Source organism: Vombatus ursinus, unplaced genomic scaffold, assembly GCF_900497805.2.
Source record: "Vombatus ursinus unplaced genomic scaffold, bare-nosed wombat genome assembly UNPS02014791.1, whole genome shotgun sequence".
In the NCBI taxonomy this organism is placed as follows: Eukaryota; Metazoa; Chordata; class Mammalia; order Diprotodontia; family Vombatidae; genus Vombatus; species Vombatus ursinus.
Window position 1 is genome coordinate 37,188,405 of NW_020954569.1, and position 24,465 is coordinate 37,212,869.

A 24,465-nucleotide genomic window follows, 5' to 3' on the forward strand; every position below is an offset into this window, starting at 1 on the left:
AAAGAGGCAAGAGTTCCTCCACACTCTGTCCTGGTCAGACTATATCTGGAGGATTGTGTTGAGTTCCAATCACTTTGTTTTAAAAAGGATATTAATAAACTAGAGAGATGCCAGGTGAGGGAAACCTGTGAAGGGCCTGGAATTCCTGTCATATAAGGATTAGATAAAAGGAACTAAGGATATTTGGCAAGGAGAAAAAAAGAGATTGAAGGAGAGAGAGAGATTTAAAGGGCTGTCCAGTAGAGAAGGTATTTTTTTTTTTTTTACTGGTTGGTGCCAGAAGGCGAATACAATGGTTGAAATTGCAGAGTCTGATTAAGGCTTGATATTGGGGGAAAATTTTCCTAGCAATTAAAGCTGTCCAAAAGAGAAAATAGCTGTCTTAAAAAGTGGTAGTTTTTCGCCTACTCAGGAGTCTTCAAGCAGAATCTAGATGACATCTAGTAAGGTATTTTATAGTGAGGATTCCTTTTAGGTAGAAATTAAAGTAGATGGCCACTGAAGTCTCTTCTAATTCTCAAACTCTAGGATATACTAAAAATTGTATTAGAGACAACCTAAAAGTAAGGATGATAAAATAACAAAAATATTCTTGTTATATATAACTATAACAAAGTTTTGTTATAGTCATATTATACAATGCTATATATTAGCTTTAAGAATCAGCTTATTTTTAGACTGCTAAAACAAATTATCCCTAAAATGAGTCACATATTAAAGCACAATAATCAGACAAGCTAGGCACTATACGTTTAAGAGCCTTAAGTAATAAGAACAGATTGATTATTGCAAAATAAATTTATCTACTGATGAAAACTCACCATTAAAAGAAGAAATCTTATTTTCTTACTACTAAATCAAAATAATTACAAATTCACTAAACTGAAAAAGTTTTGGTAGTAACTGACAGCAGTTTCCTTAATGTTTTTTTAAAGGTTTATTAAAATTGGAAAAGCAGGGGGCTAGAGGGAGGATAAAAATCTCTACTATACATTTTAAGACTAAATGGTTTGATGGAAAACCAATGAAATTAATCATTCAATTTTTTAAAAAAGAAATTGTGGTGCATTAGTTTAGGTGGCTCGGGTGGGGGAAGGACAGAAATTGTTAATTAAATGACTCAAAAGAATCCTTTTTTAAAAAAACACCTTATTAGAAGCTCAAGAAAAACGTGTTGATAATAGAGGTCTCTTTTATACATCAAAGAAAGAAAGGCAGCAAGATAAGTAATTGGACTAGTGACAAAGTTCAAAAAATAACCCTAAGAAATAAAAATAAACACTAAATTAATTCTTTCTTTTCACTGAGGAAGCCATTAAAGAAGATTCTCATTCTCAAATTGTCCTTTCATGTGGGTAAGGTAGAGATAGCAACCAATGATAAATGTACAGGATGTTCTAGACTTGGTCTAGAGATAGAAAAATCACTTTGATGGGATGACACTGAGCCAAGAGTTCTGAAGGAACTTAATGGTTAAATTGGATAATTATAGGCCAAAATGTGTAACCAGTCATTATAAACAGATATTGTGTTGAAGAACTGTCAAATGGCCAGCAATTGTAAGACACAAGAATGCTCTACAATAGACCCTGAGAAATGATTAAATCTCATTTTCATAATGAGTAAGGAGCTAGAATTCATAACTGAATGCTCAAGTAAACAACTTGGTAAGAGGAATTCATGCCTGACTAACCTATTAAAAATCCTTTAAGGTAAAAAACCTTACATGTGGACAACCAGGAACAGTTGATAACAGTCTATAACTGACAAAGATTTTCTGAATTATTTCTTTTAATAAATATCTAAATGCCTATTATGTTCAAGGTACTGTACAAGCCATTAAAGACATACAACACCACAACCAAAGGGGGAAAAAGCCACCAGTTCATGACCTCAAGAAACTTGCAAGGTATACTATATGAACAGATAATTAAACACAAGATAATTTGAAAGAAAGAGCACCACCAACTAGGAGGATCAGAAAAGGTAGAAAAACTGGGCCTTGAAAGAGTTAAGCATCCTAAGAGGCAAAGGTAAGGAAAGAGTACATTCCAGCATTGGGGATACCTATGAAAAGGACTGGGGGCAGGGAATTGCCAAGTTTGGGAAAGAGTAAATAGGTCAGTTTGACAACAATGTCACTGTGTAAAAGGAAGTAATGTGAGGTTAAGTCTGAAAAATTAGCCTAGGGCCAGAAAAACAAGCGCAAAATCCTGGACTGAGTGTGTAGGCAATAGGGAGTCACTGAAGATTTTTGAAGAGAGGAGTGATATGGTCAAAGCTGTACTTTGTATATATATACAGGAATATTATTTTGGCAGCTCTATGGATGGTAGATCAGGGAAGAAAAAGACTGACGGCAAGAAAACCAACCAGAAAGCTACTACAATAGTCTAGGAAAGAAGTGAGAATGGCCTGAACAGCAGGGTGGTGGAAGTATGAATGGAGTTAAGAGAATAAATTCAAGAGATGTTGTAAAACAAAATTTAGAAAGGGGCTGGATGGGGGATTGGAATGGTATAAGGCCAGAAAAACCAAGGATGACTCAGTTTATAAACGTAGGTGACTGGAAAGATAGTGGTGCCTTCAAGAGAAATAATGAAATCTAGAAATGGGATGGGTTTAGTGAAGAGAATTATCAATAACCATTTTGGATAAATTGAGTCTGAGAGGTCTACAGGACATCCAGGATAAACAAATAGCAGAACATAGCTAGTAGGTGAGAGGAGTCTTGAGCTCTGGAAAGAAATTAGACCCAGGTGTTAAAACTTGGGAGTTGTATGCATCAAAATAATAGCTGAACCCATTAGAACTAATCACCAAGAAAGGAAGAATAAACAGAAAGGGGAATAGGGCCCAAGACAGAACCTGGGAAGAAGAGGGGGAGGCAAGGTAAGGAGAAGCATGGTGATCCAACAAAGCAGCATAAAAAAGAATAGTCAAACAGGAAGGAAGAAAACTAGGAGACAAATGGAAGCCATTCTCCTAAGGAGAGAAATGGGTGGCAGTGTTGAAAGCTGTCAAAAGGTCAGGAACAATGATGCAATTCAGAAATTATTAACCTATGAGAGAACGGATTCCAGTATGTGATAGTGCAGCCAGATACTGAGGAGCCAAAAAGTGAGCAGGAGCTGAAGTGGGCGGTGATGACTGTGGATGTCTTTTTTCTCCAGGATTTGGCTATGAAAGAAAAAAGATCTAGGAAAAAAGAATGAGAAAATGGCATGGTTGAATGAAGTTTTGTTTTGATTTTTTTAGGATGAAGGAGACCTCAGCATATTTGTAGGGAAGGGAGTGGTAGATAAAGAATTTGAATAGGAGAGAGGGTTACCTTAAAGAGAAAGTATCAAAGGCTTAAACAGATGTGGGCCTTAGCAAGGAGGGAAACTCCTTTGTCAAAGACAGGATCAAAGAAAAAGATTTACAGCATAAGAGAATGTGGACTTTGAGTAGAGAATAGAAGAGAAGAGAACGTACAAAACAGAGGGCTTCAATTTTCTCTTTAAAGTAGGAGTCGGGGGGCAGAGCCAAGACAGCAGAATAAAAGCAGGGATTCGTTTGAGATCTCTCCCAAACCCCTCCAAATACCTGTAAAAAATGACTCTAAATAAATTCCAGAGCAGCAGAACCCACAAAAAGACAGAATGAAACAAATTTCTAGCCCAAGACAACCTGGATGGCTAATGGGAAAGATCTGTTGCGCCAGGCTGGGAGAGCAGCCCAGGGCCAAACAGGCTGCGCCACCACAGATTGGACCCCAGCAAACCCGAAACCGGCCTTAGGGGACCGAATCATTGGCAGCTGTGGTGGTTTCCAGACTTCTCAACCCACAAATGCCAAAGACAACTTAGAAGGTCAGTAGGAAAGATCTATCAGACGTGGGTGAGAGAGGAGCGTGATCTAGCCCTGGACCCAGCACAGCCCCCAAGAGTGGTGGCAGTGGCAGAGGCTATTTCCAGAACTCTCAGCCTACAGACAGTAAGGGGATCGAACAACTGATCAAAAGGAGATTACAGGGGTCTTTTTGCTGGCACTGAGGCAGGATTCTCTTGCTTTGCCCGAACTTGGATCTGGGTTGCAGTCCTGGGGTGAGGAGGAACGCTGGCATAGCAGAGCTTGTAGCAGTAGTGGAGAGGAAATCCTTCTCACAGTTCCAGGGCAGAAAAGAGTGCTTGTGGTCACTTACAGATCAGAGCACAGACCAGGAAAGGAGTAAACACCTCTCCTTAGATCATACCACCTTAGAAGAACTGAAAACTTACAGATCCCTATAAGTATCCCTGAAAACAGCTGCACAAAACCCCTGAAGCTTGGGATAGTATATCCCCCACAATGGAAGCACAGCCCTAACTTAACAAAGAGTTAAAAAGTCAAGTAATTGGCTGGGAAAATGAGCAAACAACAGAAAAACACTCAGCCTATATAATCTTATTTTGGCGATGAGGAAGATCAAAACATACACTCAAAAGAAGACAACAAAGTCAAAGCTCCTACATCCAAAGCCTCCAAGAAAAATACGAATTGGTCTCAAGCCACAGAAGAGCTCAAAAAGGATTTTGAAAATGAAGAGAAGCAGAGGAAAAATTGGGAAGAGAATTAAGAGTTATGCAAGAAAATCATGAAAAACAAGTCAATAACTTGCTAAAGGAGACCCCAAAAAAATACTGAGGAAATAACAACTTAAAAAATAGACTACAGCAAATGGCAAAAGAGGTCCAAAAAGCCAATGAGGAGAAAAATGCCTTAAAAAGCAGAATTGGCCAAATGGAAAAGGAGGTCCAAAAGCTCACTGAAGAAAATAATTCCTTAAAAATTAGAATGGAACAAATAGAAGCTAATGACTCTATGACAAATCAAGAAACTATAAAACAAAACCAAAAGAATGAAAAAATAGAAGACAATGTGAAATAACTCATTGGAAAACAACTGACCTAGAAAACAGATCCAGGAGAGATAATTTAAAAATTATTGAACTACCTGAAAACTATGATTAAAAAAGAGCTTAGACATCATCTTTCAAGAAATCATCATGGAAAACTGCCCTGATATTCTGGAGCTAGAGGGTAAAGTAGAAATTGAAAGAATTCACTCATCACCTACTGAAGGAGATCCCCAAAGGAAAACTTCCAGGAATATTATAGCCAAATTCCCGAATTCCCAGGTCAAGGAGAAATACTGCAAGCAGCCAGAGAGAAACAATTCAAGTACTGTGGAAACACAATTAGGGTAACACAAGATTTTGCATCTTCTGCATTAAAGAATCAGAGGGCTTGGAATATGATATTCCAGAGGTCAAAGGAGATAGGATTAAAATCAACAATCACCTGCCCAAGCAAAACCTGAGTGTAATTAATGAGGGGGAAAATTGACATTCAATGACGTAGAGGAATTTAATGCATTCTTGAGAAAAAAACAGAGCTAAATAGAAAAACTAACTTTCAAATATAAGGCTCAAGAGAAGCATGAAAAGGTAAACAGGAAAGAGAAATCATATGGGATTTATTAAAGTAGAACTGTTTACATTCCTGCATGGAAGAATGACATTTGTAACTCATGGGACCTTTCTCATTATTAGGGTAGTTGGAGGGAATATATACAGAAGGCATAGGGTGAATTAAATATGAAGGGATGATACCTAAAAAATAAAATTAAGGCATGAGAGGAATGTACTGGGAGAAGGAGAAAGGGAGAGATAGAATGGGATAAATTATCTCACATAAAAGAGGAAAGAAAAAGCTTTTATAGTGGAGGGGAAGGGGGGGGAGGTGAGAGGGATGAGAGGGAATGAATGAATCTTACTCTCATTGAATTTGGCTTAAAGAGGGAATAACATACACACTCAACTGAATATGAAAATCTATCTTATCCTACAGGAAAGTAGGGGGGAAGAGGATGGGGAGGGTGATAGAAAGGAAGGCAGATTGGGGGAGGAGGTAATCAGAATGCACACCATCATGGGGGAGGGGGAGGAGAAAGATGGGGAGAAAATGTGAAACTCAAAATCTTGTGGAAGTGAATGTTGAAAACTAAAAATAAATTTATTAAAAAAAAAAAAAGGAGTCTCTGCTGAGGGAGCCTGGAATAGGGTGATGTAGGGGAGGAGAAAAGAAGTTTGAAATGATAATCATAGCAATGTGACCGAGACACTATTAGGGAAAAAAATAAAATAAAAGAATTGCCAGGCAGTAGTGAAGCATGTTTTAAAAATATTCCTTTGCCATGGAACTGAGAAGATTGTTTTTATTAAAATTAAACAAGAAAATAATGGAAAAGAGAAAAATAAATAGAGGTATCTGGAATGGTAATCAGGAATACAGTCTTACACACAAAGAATCTGTAATTTCATAAGCACAAGGTACTTCAAAAAGGTGGAACTCCAACTACCAAAGTCTCTTTCAATGACTTAGTACATAGGTTACAGGGAGGTGCTTGAGGCAAAGAGGAATTAAATGATTTGCCCAAGGTCACAAAGAGAAGTATAAAAAGTAGCCTAAATCTTCCTTACTTCAATCCCAGGACTCTATCCTCTATGTCACACTGCCTTAACCAGAACTACTCCTATCTTCATGACTTTTTTATAAATGATTTGGACAAAGATGTACAAATAATACTATCGAAAGACTGACATATTTAAGACAAATTTAAGGCAAATAAAAATTAGTTTTACAGCACAAATGATAAATTTACACAGTCTACTATAAGTTCCTTCGGCAGAAACCATGCCTTAGACATCTTTTATCTCTCATAGTGCCTAGTACAGTGCTGGTCACATAAGAGGTAGTTCAGGATAGTTCAGTAAATAAAACTTTTTAAAAATGTATTAAAATATGCAATTAATAGTTCATCTTTGTAAAATGTAAAAGTCAAGAAATGAAGTGGTTTGTCCAAGGTTAAACAAGTAATTGATGGAAGAGTCTTAAAGGCTTAAGGGCTTAAACTCAGGCTCTTCTTTCTATAATTCTATTTCGACTCACTATTGCACTGCTTCTCAGATGGCACACAGGGTAAAGGAAATTAGAATTTTTGGAGAATTCCTAACTCTTAAGGCAGAAGCAATAAAAATAAAAATCACATCTTTCCATAAGATGTTTGTTTGGTGGCACTCTGACTAGAAAATGAGTCTGATTCTTTACAGCAATTATATTTTTAAACTTACCTATATAATCATACAAAGGTTTGAAAATATGTACTTACATCAGCCGTAGGCCAAAGATCTTTTATGACAGTTTCTATTCTTTTAACTACTTCTCTTCGCATAGCTGCTTCTTCAGGACAAGGGGACATGAAATTATAAAAATCAATTATTTCTTCATGAAGCCTAAAAGGAGAAAAAGGAAGAAGAAAAGAATTATTACTATGAGTATAAATGAGCTTCCCAAGATCACTTAACAATACAGACCTATTAACAGCATTATTAAAGCTACATAAACAAATCATGGGAATAATTTTTAAATCCTATTGGTTATTTTATACTTAAATGTATAAGCCATACATTTTTAATAATAACTGGGCTAAACTAAGTCACACAAAAGGATCTTGTTCTGAAGATACAAACAGGGGGAATGAGAAAAGTGGGGTAGCAGTGAAGGGAAGCACCAGAGGGAGGTGGGAAAGGATACATAGGAGAGATAAAGCAATATATGTATAGATGGTAGGTAGTCACAGAATTCTACTACAGTCAAACAACTCGAAGTCATTTAGAATTAGCATTGCTTAACTTAATCCAATAAACATCCAAAGGTATTTTCTCTAAAAGGGAACACTAGAGAGCAATAGCAAGAAAAAAGTTAATTTAAAAAGGCATTATCTTATTTTTATTTTTCTAAATCAAATCTTGAATGATAGGTCTAAAATAAAGATCCTTCAAAAGGTTTACCCACCTCCACTTGCCTCCAGTCATTTATCTTTCCAGTCAAAAATTTATGTCAGCAACTGATAGAAGTACTGATGCCACCTGAGCACCACAGATGCCAAGAAGGCTAGTCTGTCATTTTATTACAGAAGTTAACTAGGAGGCAGAAAAGGATAAAACTAGTACTACAGAATTTTTTAAACATATATATTTAAAATTCATGTGCTTATACTGAAAAGCCTGTATTTGGGAAATATACAGATTCCATTGCTACTGAATAACTGGCAAAATAGACAATATTCTCTGACAAAGTATTCTGTCAAATAAAAAAGGAAAGCAAAATGATGCCACTTTATTGTTACTGTACTACATACAGCTTCTGGTGCTGACTTCAACAAGCTGTACGCTAAACGAGTGCTGTGGTGTTGTTGAGTTTGTTTTTTTTTTTTTTTTTTCAGACAACACTTTAAAAAGATGAAAAGATGGGCAGGAACCACACTGACAAAATCCTGGGAGTGGCTGTGGGTTAGAGTATTTTAGTAGTCCAGAAGTTCAAACTGCTTGAGTAATAACAGCCAATGCCGTTTGTTCATGATTTATGGAATGAAAATGATCACAGAATTTTGGAGTGCAATTAAACTGGATAAATTTTTTATCAGAATGGTAATAACCATCAGTCAAACATAAATACTACCTTAGCAATTAGCATTCAGGAGCATGTCAAATTTTCATGGAATGAATTCATAAGAAAAAGGACAAAAGAGCAATGAGATCAAACAGGTTTAGTACATTTACTATTATAAAAGAACTTTCTGTTAATACTTAACCATATATTTTATCAGATGAATTGGGAGCAATTTAAAAGTACTATGTATCATGTTTTATATCTAATACAACATATTTATCACTGCAAAGCTCAAACTGCCCACAACTAGAAAGAACAATCAACAAATTAATTATGAACCTATAGAAACATATTTTATTAAGATTTTTTATATCAGTAAGACGGACCTACAGAAGTGGCAGAGTAGGGAGTAGAGTACAGCATTTGAAGTTGTTAGACTTGGGAGCAGATCCTGCCTGTGACACATCTCAAAGAGAGTGACCCCTTGGCAAATTCAGCTTACCCTTTTGGCCTCAAGTAATTCTGTTGGACATCTAATAAATCATAGAAACCTGTGATCTTTTTTGGTGCAAGATATTCCCACAAAGCAATTCTTAGACAAAATTAAAGAGTCTTCATTTTTTCATTTATAATGAGCTTATCTTTATTAAATGTATTGGTGATTATGAGCATATAAAAGAACAGCTAGGAGGAAATAACACAGGGATAGGACTCAAGAGACCTTCCTTCTACTTCCTGCTACTTGTATAACTTTACAGAAGTCACCTGAACCCTAAGACATGTTAAACATCCTTCCCCACTGGTAAAAAGGGAATAAAACAGGCCCTACCCTAGCTTGAAGGGATGGTGTTAGGATGAAAATAATTTTATGCATTCATTCAGTAAACATTTACTCAGTGCAACGAATATAAGTAAGAGCTTTGAAAATAGGTTAAAAAAACTATATAACTCAAGGTATAAATTACTATTACTATAACTTCAGTTAATCAGCACCAACACAGCTAAAGCATTGCAGAAATCCACATTTCACTGAACTTCTAAGTAACAGGCAGACAAAGAAGGTTTAAATCCAAAAGACTCTAAAGATTAGAACTCAAAATTAACATGTCTATAGAGCTAAGCCAAAGAACACTTTTTTTAATTAAAAGTGTTACTCTACTATATACAGCTAATTTTATGAGTTTTCAGAAATTCTGAGAAAAAGAGAAAAGGACTCATTTTGTGGACAGCTTGTTGAAGCCAGCACCAAGAGCTGTATATGGTTTTTTAATTTTAAAATTTAAAAGCCAAAGACTAGGACTGGAGGGAACTGAGCACATGACAAATGCAGTTTAATTTGTTATAACTAAGTATAGGTTGGTGTAAGAGTTCTATTTAATCAACTGACCCAAAACCTGAAAATTTCTGAAACTTGCTACTTTGAAGCAAAAAGAAAAAAAAAAGCCCACTCCAATTCTAGTCTAGCATACCATATTCTGCTGGCTTCACAAGCAAAAATTACATTTTTAATTACTGTCTTTTTAAATGAGTACTTTGACAAATACTTCTTGACCATATGTCTGTTTGTTTTTCACAATCATTTGCAACATCTTACATGTCTAAACAAGCAATTTTTGAAATATCTTTTTGTTCCTTTGACTCTTGATGTTTCTAGTTTTCAACCTCTGCTGAGCTGGTTTGGGGCGGGGAGAAAGAAAAGATTATGGGGAGGGAATCTCTCCATTTTTTTTTCTTAACTAAAGTTAGGAATAGATAACTTGAACTTTATATGAAGTCTCTTTCAAAATGTCATTATGTGAGATGTTACCGGCAAGATGGCAGAAGTCACTTTTTTGTAAACCTCTTCAACACCAAAACCTTAAAGGAAAGGAATTATGTACTAGGTATAGAGAAATTACAGCTAAATCCAAAATATTAGACAAAAATCTCATGTGTTAACTCCAGGAAACTTTAATACTTAAGAGCTCTCATTCAGCATCACTAACCTCAACCAACCATAAAACGCCTGCCTCAATGAGCACAACGTCAAGCTCTCAAGCTTGTGACTCTGGGGACATCCATGGGAACACCTCCTTCCCTACCATGGTAGTGACTTTGTGTCTTCTTTTAAACACACAACTCAAAAAAAGCAGTAGGCATTGCTTTTGCTCAGCCATGGGAAGCAAAAGGGGTTGAGGGGGCAGGCAGGGGAAATGAACAGAGGAACTGAGGCTGACCTGAAAACACGGGTGTGCAGGACTTACAGCCAAAGGATAGAGAAGCAGGGTAATGGATCTGGAAACCAAGTTGGAACTAGGCCTCCCACCTCCCAGCTTATTCATAGAAGAGATCTGACCTGACATCCCCTAATGAGAAGAGGGTGAAGCCACCTAGTAAATCAGCCTTGAGGGGTCTGTCCATCTGTGAAAAGGAACTGCCAATCGAGTGGTAGAGAATAGAAGAAAACTGTTGAAATACTATAGTACCAAGAGAGAAAGTCTGAATAAAAACCTAGCTCATATGCAGTTGAACCAGAGAAGACCTAAAAACAGAAGGAAGAATGAATAGAACTTTGAGAAACAAAAACGCTTTAAATAATTTTAAGAAAAAGGAAAATAAACGAATATTGCCTAATAAAAGAGACTCACATGGATTCCATGAACATCAAGAAAAAGCAGTAAGAAATTCCAGAGTGACTTAAGAGAAGTAAAACTTTTAAAAAAAAATAATAGAAACAAATTTACATCAAAATATAAATAGCTAAGTAGGAAAAACTGAATTTTTGATCAAGAATCTTTCCAAAGTAATAGAAACTATGAGAATGAGAGAGAGAGAGAAACTTGAACACAAAAATATTGAAGTGGAAGAAAATATGGTGGCACACTTGCAAAAGGTATCCATACTAAAAGAAGGCACGAATTCTATATAGGGTTAAAGTGACTGACATTAAAGATATGTCCAGTGATTAGAGATCCTAAATCTCTCAGATAGTATGAATTTAACAACCTTAATGGCATAATCAAAGAAAGAGAAGACTATAACTTTCAAATGCAGACAGCAAGGCACTAATCATGAGAATCTACAAAGTACTACTAGTACAAACTTCACACTTCAAATACTAAGAGATGCAATAGTTAAATTTAACAATTGCATTAACAAATTTTGGAAGCCATGAAGAGAAAATCTTTCAAATATGAAGATTAAAATAATTTCGATACAGTATTGTTTGGATTCACAATAAATTAGGGGAATGGAATTTTATATTCAAAAAAGCAAATGAGCCCAAGCTGAAACCCCAAATGACAACTAATGCTACAAACCTGAAACTAATCATTGTTTAAAAAAAAAAAAAGTGTATTCACAGCATGGGGGGGTGGGGAGTAAATAAGTACACTACCAAGAAAAGATTTATGAAATTGTCTCGTAGTTACAGGTCATAGGTTTTGTTTTTTGTTTTGTTAAAAATGATTTGTGTAAAAGAAAGAATAAACGAGGGCCTTCAAAAGATAAAAAGGATCAAAGAAGCTAAAGTTGTAATGGGGAAACAGAAGAAGCTAACATTAAAGAATTGCACTTATGTGCCAAGGACTAAATACTCTAATCCCTCAAAGTTGTGAATTAATGTCTTTGCAGGAGAGAATAGTGGAGTGGGAAGACGCATAATGGGGAAAGAGGATGTAGGAAAAAGAAGGAATAAGTGATACACTAAAGCCATGGGTGATGAGTAAAGAGATGGTAATTAGTATGGTCTCTTGGCAAAGAGTGGTAAGAAACAGTGGTAAAAGGGAGGGAGCATCTCCTGCTGAACAGTATTCTCACAGGGTAAGAGGTATGTAGCTATGGTAGGAGATCAGAACCTGGAGGGGGGAGTATGCTTTAGTTCCTAAAGACAGTGGGCAACGCTAGTAGTAAGGGTGGTGAATCACAGAATAAGAAATGACATGATATAGGTCCCTTAGGGATGGAGGCTGATCATGAGGAGGCCAAGAAATGGGACCAGACCTTATGATATGGAACACAGAATGACTCTGTGGTACTGCTGCCATCTAACATTATTTTCCTTATTTCTAAAAGTGGGGCAAACCAAAAGGAAAAAAAAAATGAGGATAACATAAGGTCTGCTAAGGTAATAATGTATAAATTAGAACTAACAGGGAGCTCAAAGCTGGTACTACAGAAACTTTAACCCCATGAGAGACAGAGAGAGAACAGAAAAATATGAATATAGCCTTTAGAAATAAATCAGAAAATAAAATTAAGAACAGACTAGAAGGAAAAAGAAATAAAGAGTTACTGAAGTGACTATGGAATTTTCAAAATAAGAAAATGAACAAATCCTAAAAAATCTTTAAAATGAGGGGAGAAATAAATAAAATGAAAAATTAAAGAACTATGTAACTGATTAAAAAAAAACTAAAAGCCGGCTCTTTGAAAAAATTTACAAAATTGATAAACCTCTAGCTAACCTCTTAAAAAGGTGAAGGAAGAAAATCAAATTACTGAAGTAAAAAAAAAACCAACAAAATCATAACAATATAAATTATAAATACATATACAAATATGTGACAGAGAATTTTAAAGAAATGGTGAATTATCTACAACATAAAAAATACAAATTAATAGAATATGAAATAGAGATCTTAATCCAACTTCAAAAAATGAAAATGACCTAGGAACTACTGAGGGGGAAAAGAGGACAGAGTGGGGATCCCTAGTCCAAATGGATTTACTAGTGAATTCTATCAAACAATGAAAGAATTAATAACCTATGCCATACCAACTGTTCTCAAAAATTAAGAAAAAAAAACCAACACATTACCAAATGGCTTGTGACAAATAGTTTTAACGTCTAAACCTGAGAAGAAAAAGACAAAAAAATTAAACTATAAACCATTATAACTAATTAATATTATTTTTAAAAATTCTAACAAAAAGACTAATATATCCAAAAAGTATTCATTATGATTAAATTGTATATTCATGGGACTCAAGCATGGTTCACCATTAGAAAAACAATTGATATAAATAATTATTTAAAATAGAATACCCCAAATCATATGATTATTTTCATAAAGCAAGCCTCTGTTCCCTAATGTTATTCGACACAGTTTTAGAAATATTAGCAGTAAAAACAAGAGAAAGAAATTAAAAGTATAAACACAGGCAAAGGGAAGACAAAACTACCAAGATAACCTCAGGGAATCAAAAATACAATTGATATGAATAGTTTCAGTAAAAGTAACAAGATACAAATAAACTTACAAAAATCAACAGCATTTCCAAATAATACTAACAAAATCCAGGAGGAAATAATTTAAAAGGAAGTCCCATCCAAAATAACAAATACATAAAATATCTATAAGTCCATCAACCAAGGCACACTCAAGACCTATGAAGCTACAAAAAAATTTTTTTAAATGACAAATAATTGGAGGCATATTTATTGCCCATGGCTGGTCCAAATGAATGTAAAGAAAAAATGACAATCCTACCTACATTATTTTACATGTTTACTTAATATATCAATGAAAGTACAGGCATACCTTAAAGATACTGCAGCTTCAGACAACCACAATAAAGGAAATATTGCAATAAAGTGAGTCACACAAATTTTTTGGTTTCCTGATGCATATAAAAATTATGTTTATACTATATTGTGGTTTATTAAGTATGCAATATTATATTTTTAAAATATATTTTTATATTTTATATTTTTATATATTTTTAAAATGTACATGCCTTAATTTTAAAAATACTTTATTGCTAAAAAAAAAAAAATACGCTAACACTCATCTGAGCCTTCAGAGAGTAAGTAATCTTTTTGCTTGTGGAGTGTCTTGCTTAGATGTTGATGGCTGATCAGGGTAGTGGCCTAGCTTCCAGCCTGTCTTGGCTTTTGACTCCTTCACTAAACTCAATCATATCTAGCTTTCAATTTAAAGTGGATGACTTTTGAGTCTTCCTTTCACTTGAACACTTACAGGTCATTGGAGGATTATTAATTGGCCTAATTTCAATATTGCTGTGTCTCAGGGTACAGGGAGGCCCAAGGACAGGGAGAGAGACAGGGGGCCTGCCAGTTGGAGGAACAGACAGAACACACACATTTATTAAGTTCACTGTCTTATATGGGAATGTTAAGGGAGCCCCAAAACAATTACAATAGTAACATCAAAGATCACTATCACATCTCACCATATCAGATATAATAAAAATGAAAAAGTTTGAAACATTGTGAGAATTACCAAAATGTGACACAGGGGCACAATTAAGAGTATATGCCATTGGACAAACAGCATGGATAGACTTGTTCCACGCCAAAGGTGCAATAAACCTTCAGTTTGTAAAAAAAAAAAAAAAAAAAAAAAAAACAAAAACAACAAAAAAAAAATCACAGTATCTGTGAAGAGTAACAACATGAGGTATTTCTGTACCAAGAAAGATACATTACAGCTCCTGACAAAATAATAAAATTCATTATAAGGACAATCTAGAATCTGAAGAGAAATATTTTTTAAAAGATTAGAAATAAAGAAGAAATAGCATTCCCAGACCTCAAATTACACTACAAAGTAGCAATTATCAGAACTGTTTGGTGCCAGATCTAGTGAAGAACACCTGTAATCCTAGCTATCTGGGAGGACGAGACTACCATATTTCTTGAGATCAAGAGTTCTGAGGTACAGTGGGCAATGCCAATCAGGTGTCCACTTTAGGTTGAGCATCAATATGTGTTACACTCCCAAGAGTGAGTGGCCACCAGCTTTCCAAAGGAGGGGCAAACTGGCCTGGGATGGAAATGGGAGGTCAAAGCTCCAGATCAGGTCAAACATAAATAGCACCTTCATTAGAGCCTGGGTAAGATACAGAGGCTCAGTAATTTTTTTAAACTCTTTAGTGAAAAAAAAAAAAAACAAAACTCTTTAGTACTGGCCCTGCAGTCAAGAGGACCTATGCTCCAATCTGGCCTCAGACACTTACTAGCTGTGTGACCCTGGGCAAGGCACTTAATCCCAATTGCCTCAAGGGGGGAAAAAACTGTTTAGTACTGGCTTGAAATAGAAAAGTGAATCAGTGTAGAATAAATAACCAAGAATCACAATCTACTAACCCAGTTTTCAATAAATCAGTGAAAATAAATTACTTGAGAATAAACTCTCTATTTGACAAGAACTGCTGACAAAACTGGAAAGTAGTTTAGCAGAAATTAGGGTTAAATCAGCATTTAGACCATATACCATAATAAGCTCAAAATAGATATATGACCTGAATATGAAGAGTCACACCATTAAAAAAAAAATAAAACCAGATATAAGAGTCCTGTGAGTAGCATCACTTCATTCATTGGGTTTGTGTCCCTCTTCTTGAGTCACACAGTTACTGGCACATATTAGATAGGCTCTTAATAAATGCTTGTTGATTGATCAGGTACATTTCACAGAAATGGCGAGGTTAGCGAAAGAATATTTAACCAAAAAACATGATCACAAAAGATAAAGTAGCTAATGTATAGCACATAAAATTGAAAAACTTTTGCCCTAACAAAATCACTGCAATTTGAATATTAACTGGAGGGGAAAACTTTGCAACAAATACTTCTGATATGAGTTGAATATTTGAGATAGCTAGATAGCTAACACAAATATATAAGACCAAAAATAATTTCTCAACAGAGAAGCTGTCCAAGGAAATGAACCAACAGTTCTTAAAAGCAAAATTGCAAACTATTAAGAACTATATGAAAGACTGATCCAAATCACTAATTTGAAGAGAAATACAAAGAAAATTAAATCAAAAATGACAAAAGATGATGATAGCTGGCATTTAAATATGGCATTTAAAGGTCTGCAAAGCACTTTAAAAATATTATCTCCTGTGATCCTAACAACAACCCTGGAAGATAAATGCTATTATTATCTCAATTTTACAGATGAGGAAATTGAAGCAGACAAAGGTTAAGTGACTTGTCCAGGGTCGCATAACTAGCAGGTAAAGTAAGAATTTGAACTAGGTTTCCTGACGCCAAGACTAATGCTCTATCCCCTACGTCACTTAGCTGACTATAGGAATAGTCAAAGCTCAGAGGGGTTGTAGAAAGAAAGGCACACTAATGCACCTATTGATGAAGCTGAGAATTGGTACAATTATTCTGGAAAGTTACTTGAAATTTTGCTAAGCAAATTACTAAAATATCAATCTACTTTAATTAACCCAGAGATCTTCCTGTTAGCCATAATTACCCTTACCTTGACTCCCCAAAGAAGTCAATGATTTAAAAAATATAAAAGGTCCAATATATACCAAAATATTCATATCAGCACTTTTTACAGTAGTCAAAGACAGGAAACAAAGTAGATGTTCATAAACTGGGAAATAACTAAACAAATTCTGTTACATTCATGTGATGTAATATTACTGCACTATAATAATAATATAGAGACACTTGAGAAGACTTCTTGCAAACTGAAAAAAACTAAACCAGGAAAATAAACACAATAATTATAATGATGTAAATGAACCAAACAAAAAACACATTAGAAATTGAATGCTAGAAATTATAATGATCAAGCTTACTCCCAAAGACATTATGAGAATGTACCTCCCTCCCTTCTATATAGAGATAGGGATATATATTGCACATAATCTTGTTCTTAGTTGCTATGCTAGATGTTCTTTCCTCTTTCTTATTCTTTGGTATAAGAGAAATCTTTCTGGGAGGGAAGAAATGAAAATGGAAAACTGGGAAATGGAAGGTGCTGCAAAAACAAAAGATCTCAATAAAAATTTAAATTGTACAAAAGCATCATTATGAATGGTAACTGAATTGACACGGTAATTCAGAAGTTATATTGTGTTCCTCATATGAAAAGGATCATGTCTTCTTAGAGGTACAGAAATATAAACATTATTGTTATTAATAAAGAAGACAGGAGTGCTGGGCATTGCCAGACAGTCATAAGTCTTTAAAAGAAGGCAAATTTCAAAAAATTATAGCAAAAAAAAAAAAGTGTGATCCAAAAGTCTTAACACTCATTTAAAAAGAAGATAGTTTAAAAAAAGAGAGGTAACTCTCAAAAATGAAATATTACTGATATAATCATAAACAACTCCCAGTAAGAAATTCTCTGGCAAAACTGATAGGGTTTCATAGGGTGCTTGCCTATAAGCTTAAGAGTTAATTTCCTTCTGTCTTCTCTACCTTTCTCATAAATTTTTAATCTCTTTCTACTGGTTCTTTACCTTCGGTCTAAATACCCTCAACTGCCCCATCCATAAAAAATATGTATATATTCTATATACATAATATATATGATACATATGTACTATATATATATATATAATACATATATTATATATGTGATGTAGGCTCACTCCTAACCTTACTATCTCTTTAAGCTACTATCCTCTATTCCTCTCCCTTCTCCCTTTCACAGTTAAACTTCTAGAAAGAGTAGTATATGCTTGTTGCATCTACTTCCTAACCATCTGCTCACTCATCAACTTTTTGATCTGGCTTCCACTCTGATAAGTCTTCTGAAACAGGCTTCTGTTTAAGGTCACTGAAGACATTCTTAGCTCTAAATCCACTGATCTTCTAATGTGTTCTCAATCTCCTTGACCTATCTGACTATGGCTCACCCCTTCCACCTGAATACCATTTCCTTCCTTTTTGAATACCATTTCCTTCCTTCCTTCTGTTTACTTCACTAGTTCCTCATCTCTCCTCCTCTTTAAATATAGATATCCCTCAAAGTACTACTTTTGGTCTGGGTCTCTTCTCTTTCTGTGCTCTTACTTATTGATCTAATTACTCTCATGACTTCACAGTCACTTCTATGAATCCCAAATCTTCATTTGAAAACAACCCCCCAAACATTTGCTGAAGTTCCAGTTCAATATTTCCAAATACCAGATAGATATCACTAATTGTATGTCCCACCAGAACACCAGAACTCCACACATCCAAAACCAAAATATCTTTTCCCTAAAAGCTTTTTCTCCTCTTTATTTTTCTATTTCAGCAGATGCCATGATCATTTTCCTGGTCACACAAGCTTGTAACTTTGGAATCGACTTTAACTCTTCCTTCTCCCAAAATAAACCTATATATACAGATGCCAAATTCCATAAATTCTACCTCCACAATATCTGCCCCAAAGCAAAACATTACTGTATACTATTTCACTTGGTGACCCCACCAGTTTCCATGGATTCAGTTATCATCTCTATACTAAAGATTCCCACATCTACTTTTCCAGCCTTATCCTTTCTCCCGACCCCCTCCAGTCTCACAACTCTAAATGTCTGCTGGACATGGTGAACTGGATGGCCTGAAGACATCTTACACTCATCATATCCAAAGCTGAACTCATCTTTTCTCCTCCAAATCCTCCCCCCTTCCTAACTTCTCTATTAATATCAAGGTCACCACCAGTCACTCAGGCTCATAATCTAGGGGTCATCCTTGACTCCTCATTCTCACCCTCCCATATCCAATGTACTGACAAATCCTGTTGGTTTTATGTCAGAAACATCTCTTGTATAAGCCCCTTTCTTTCCTCTGATGCTGTCACCACTCTGGTACAAGCCCTAATCACCTCAGGCCAGGACTAAAGAGTCAGCTGATTGGTCTCCCTGCTTCAAGTTTTTCCCCATTCTATTATGTCTAAACTGATCTGTCTAAAGTGCAGGTTTGACCATGTCACCCTTTTCCCATTCAATAAACTCCAATCCCTCCCTAAAACCTCCAGGATCATGTATAACATCCTCTGTTTGGGTTTTAAAGTCTTTCATGACCTGACCTCCTCCTACCTTTCCAGTCTTCTTACACCTTATTCACCCCCATATACTCCGATGCAATGACACTAACATTCTAAATGTTCCTCACACAAAACACTCCATCTTCCAATTTGGGGCATTTCACTGGCTGTCCATCATATCTAGAATTCTCTCCATTCTCATCTCCATCTTTTAGGTTTCATCAAATTCCAGCTAAAATCTCATCTTCTACAAAGTTAGTGCCTTCCCTCTGTTGATTATCTCCAATTTAGCTTGTATTGCACATAAAAAAAATTATGTATATACAAACATATATAAATCTTGTCTCTATAGAGTTCATTCATGTTCTCTCTCCCATGAGACTGTGAGCTCCTTAAAAGTGGGTACTATTTTTTGTATCCTTTTTTGTATCCCCAGTTCTTAGCACAATGCCTGAACATAACAGATGCAAAGTATTTGCTGACTGACATTAGTTCAAACCATTTATTACCTGGATTATTATAACAGCTTCCTAATTCATCATTTTGCCTTTTGGTTTAGCCTACCCACTCTCTAATTTACCCTGTGCATTGCTGCCCAAGTAACCATCCTAGTGCATTGCTTTGATCCCCAACCCTAACTCAAAATTCTTCTGACTACTAAATAAACTCCTTGATTACAGGCAACTAGCTTCCTCATACTACATGTACTCTCCACTCCTCATTTTCTTCTAACCCTGTCTATTCTCTGACTGCCGTTGCTTATGGAACCCTCATAATTTGATTAAATTTTCTACTCCCAAATCTACTCCTAAGAAGGTCCCTACCATTTTTCAAGGAGCAATTCAGATGCCACCTTTGCCATGAAGCCTTTCCTGATCCTTCTCAGCCTCATGCTGAATTGACTTCTGCTGCCTCCAATTCCTCATGGCCCTTTGGCTGGATTACCCACTCTGAACTTATCTTATACTTTCTTTTGTAACATATGGTTAGCTACTTAGATATTTTTCGCACTCACCACCTCCATGCTATTAGACAAAATGCCTTTAAAAAAGAATCTGAATCAAATCTACCTTTGTATCTCTGGCACCTAACACAATGCCTTGCACACAGCAGTTGTTAATAAATGGTTTGCCAGAGCGAAAAAGATGTACAAAAGTTTAAAACAGGGCACAAAACTAATTGAACAACACCAGAGTGACAAATACATAAAAATATAGCATGAGAAAAGTCTCATAGTATCAAAACATGATGAGAGCTAGAAGGGGCCTAAGAAGCCATCGAGTTTGACCCCAGATGAGAATGGGGTTACAGATGAGGAAACTAAAGCACAGAGGTGAAGTGACTTGCACAGGGTTAAACTGTTAATAAATGCTTAGACAGGATTTTGAACTTAGGTCTTCCTGACTCCAAGTCTAGCACTCTACTAGCACTACCCAAACCTGAAGGTGCTGAGACAAGAGTTTAAAGGGGCCTTTTTTAACTAAATTCAAGGCACAAATAAAATATATACCCCCACAGCTTTGTATACATTTGTAATGTTGACAAGTGACTAAGTAAAAGATGAATTATACTTTCTATTTTCATCATCAAGGTAAATCAACTACAAGCTAAAAGGAGAAAATGGCCTTTGAGCAGTCAGTCAGACAACAAAAATTTTAAGTGCCTACTATGTGCTAAATCCTGGGGATACAAAGAATGGCAAAAAATAGGCCCTGCTTAAGAAGAAGCACGCAATAGTTACAGTGATAATTCAAATAAGCAGTTGTTCCTAATGAGTTCAAAAATCTCTAACAGGATGAATTCTTCTCCAGGGTGATAATAAGTAGCCCGATTTATTTAGCCTATAAGACTCACAAAAGTGCGAAACAATATAAATATTATTATCCCCCACTTCATAGGCAAAGAAGCAAAAATATCAGATAGGTTAAATAACTTGCCTAGATTCAAGAAATGCCCAAATCTATGATTCAAGCCTACTAAGTAGTAGGTCTCTCCTGATGAGAAGTCCAATACTCTTTCTACAATTCAACACTTTCTGAAAAAATGGACAGCTATAACTACCAAACAGCTGTCATCTTTTAAGAATGATGAAGAATAGAAGAGGTCCCAAAAGATCTGTCCAAAAAAGATAGGACAAATGTTTCCACTATCTTCCAGAAACTATAGTCTGATAAATTTTATTTCAATCCATTGCAAATTTTTAGAACAAATTATTAAAAACAAATGTGAGTGCTCAAAAGAAAGCAATGCTCACTAAAGTCTTGCCAATATGGTATCACTAAGAACAACTTGCAGCAGATTAACACCACTGGCTTTTTTAACAAATGTTCCTGGGCTGATAGATTAGAAGAGTATTGTCAATATAGTATAACTTAACTTTAGCAAGACACTTGACAGAGTGTCTCATGATATTCATGTTAATAAGTTTTTTTAATGTGAGCTAAGGATTGTTAGATGGTACGAGTCTTTGAAATAATTTTCTTTCTTTAAAGAGGACTGCCTTAGATATGGATAAGAAAAAAAAAATCTTTGAATTAAAATCTGATACAAATTTGACATACATGCACAATATATTGGAAACTGACACAAATCTATAGAATTATAGGCCACTCTATAATAGATATCCACAAATATCCAAAATTTATGCTAAAATCAAAATGAACTAGGGGTTCTGATTGAGGGCAGGAGGAGGCAAGAAATGACGTAATAGAATAGCACTAGGACTAGGGCTTTCTGGGGATAAAACCCATGACTGGAATATGGATATGGATTGGATTTTTTTTTTAAGCCCCAGCCATGATTTCATTGGTAAAGAGAATTCCCAGTAAGGAAACTCCTTCTACAAAGGTCTGGTAGATTAGCATTTGTTCTGTAATTTATAGTCTTAGAGAAAATCCTGGATAACTGAGAGATTAACCTGCATAGGGTCACAAAGCAAGTGTATGTCAGGGGCAGAATTTGATCTAAGATCTTCTGGACTCCAAAGCTGACTCACTATCCATCCACTCTATACATAAGCATGCTTTGTTCAAAAGAAATAGGAAGTAAAAAAAAAGTGAGAGGATGAGATAAGATTGTATATTAAGAATATAAACTCATGTAAGAACATTCAGGAACAAGAGGGATGAATGGTGGAGAGCATTTAGGTGAAGATCAATGGAGGGAGAAACAAATCGTTTTGCCATCAGAATATGCAATATATAGACAGAATGAGGAAACAGATGAATTCAGGAAACATCATAATGCTGGCACAGAGGTATAATATAGTAGTGAGAGGAGAATTTTAAACATCTAGACATCTGCTGGATCTGTCTCTCCCAAAGCAGTATAGTTAATAGTTTCTTGACTTAGTTTAATGAAAATTACATCCCACAAAAAATGGAGGAAGCAACAAGGGGAAATTCTATTCTGGATACTATTCTCACTAAGAGGAAATAACTGGTACTGAGTTGGAAATGAGGAGAACCTTTTGAAGAAGGTTCTCTAGTGACAAAGAAAAACAGGAAAGCCAAGCATAATCTGACATGCACCCTAGATTTTGGGAGAGTAGTTTTTAAAAGGTTCTGAGGAAGGATGGTTTAGGATTCCATGGTCTAAAAATCTACAGAACAAATCAACCCAAAAGGAATAGGCAGCTCTCAAGGGTGAAATTCTAAATTCACAAAGGAAACAACTCCAATGAGGAAGGGGAAAGGGAGTTATATAATTAGATCAATGTAGATGCACAGGGAACTCACCAGCCAACTTAAGTATATACATTACACTTAAAAGCACCAGAGAAAATGAAATACTATCCGTATGTGCACATGTGTGTGTGGAGGTAGGGTTGGTTCAAAACTAGGAAAACTAAAAACGTAATAGATCATATCAATAACAAAAATAAAGGATATAAATAGATGTAGTAAATAAACAGATGCAGTAAAGATTTTTGATAAAAGACAAAACTGGTTTGTTGTGTGTGTGTTTTTTTAATTAAAAAGTATGGGAAGACACTGAGCCTTTCTTTAACAATATCTATCTAAAATCAGGAGCTAATTTCATAATTGAACAATGTTATAAGCCTTTCCACTAAAATCAGGAGCAGAGCAAGAGTGTCCACTGTCACCACTATTCTTTAATATACTTACAGAAATGCTAGCTATTAAAATAAGACAAGATAATGAAACTGAGGAATAACTTAAGCAAAGAAGAAACAAAATTATTGAGCTTTACAGGCCATGTGGTTCCAAATAATTAATTGCATATTATGTAAAAATAATTAGCTGGAAATGTGTAACATCCATATAAGGACAGCATATAAAAAATGCATAAAATATTTGGGAGTCTGCCTACTACCACAATTCAAATATCATATAAATACAACTACTAAAAAATTCTACATAGTTAGCCAAAATAATTTTTAAAATTCATGTGTATAAATAAAAGGTCAAGAACCTCAAGGGAAACAATGAAAAAAAATTAATAGAAAAGGAATCTAGTATCAGATTTCAAACTATACTACAAAGTACTAATGATCAAAACAATTTGTACTGGTTAAAAAAATAGAAATTTTGATCAACTGAACAGAATAAAAATATGTCAGAAGCATAGTATTCAGTAAACTCAAGGATACCAATTTCTGGGGTAATAATTCCTTATTTGATGAAAATTACTGAGAAAATAAAAAGCAATATGGAAGAAACTAGGTTTGATCAATATCTGACATAATATGCTACAATAAACTCTAAACATATATATATATACATATATATGATCTAAATATGAAAGGTCATACTGTAAAGAAATTGGAAGAGAAGGAAGAAAGATACACAGTTGTGGATAACATTGCTTGACAAGAGAGAGATTATCATTAAGAGATAAAATGGACAATTTTGATTACATAAGAGTGAAAAGTTTTTACACAAATAAAAACAATGCAGTTAGAATTAGAAAAGAAACAAGTTAAGAACTAATATCCAAGAAATACAGAAAGAATTGGTACAAATATATGAGAACAAGAACTAAACTAAAAAATCATATAAACAGCTCTGAGGTTCCACTTCACATACATCAAACTGACAAAAAAGTAAAATGACAGTTGTTGAAGGGGTTTGGGGAAAAGAAGTATACAAATGCATGTTGTTGAAACTATGAATTAGTCCAACTCTTCTTCAAAGCAACTTGGAACTATATCAAAAAAGCCACTAAATTGTGTAGGTCCTTTGACTCAATATACTGCTATTAGGTCTATACTCCATAGAAATCAGTGA

The 24,465-nt window shown here is 35.1% G+C and overlaps 1 protein-coding gene across 1 annotated transcript in view; it reads right to left on the bottom strand.

The window, feature by feature from the left end:
- Window positions 1-24,465, bottom strand: part of TENT4A (terminal nucleotidyltransferase 4A) — a 109,647-nt gene that overhangs the window by 39,733 nt on the left and 45,449 nt on the right. Inside the window, exon 2 of the mRNA XM_027869126.1 lies at window positions 7,195-7,318. Coding sequence (XP_027724927.1) covers window positions 7,195-7,318 — 124 coding nt within the window. The remainder of the gene's footprint in view (window positions 1-7,194; window positions 7,319-24,465) is intronic.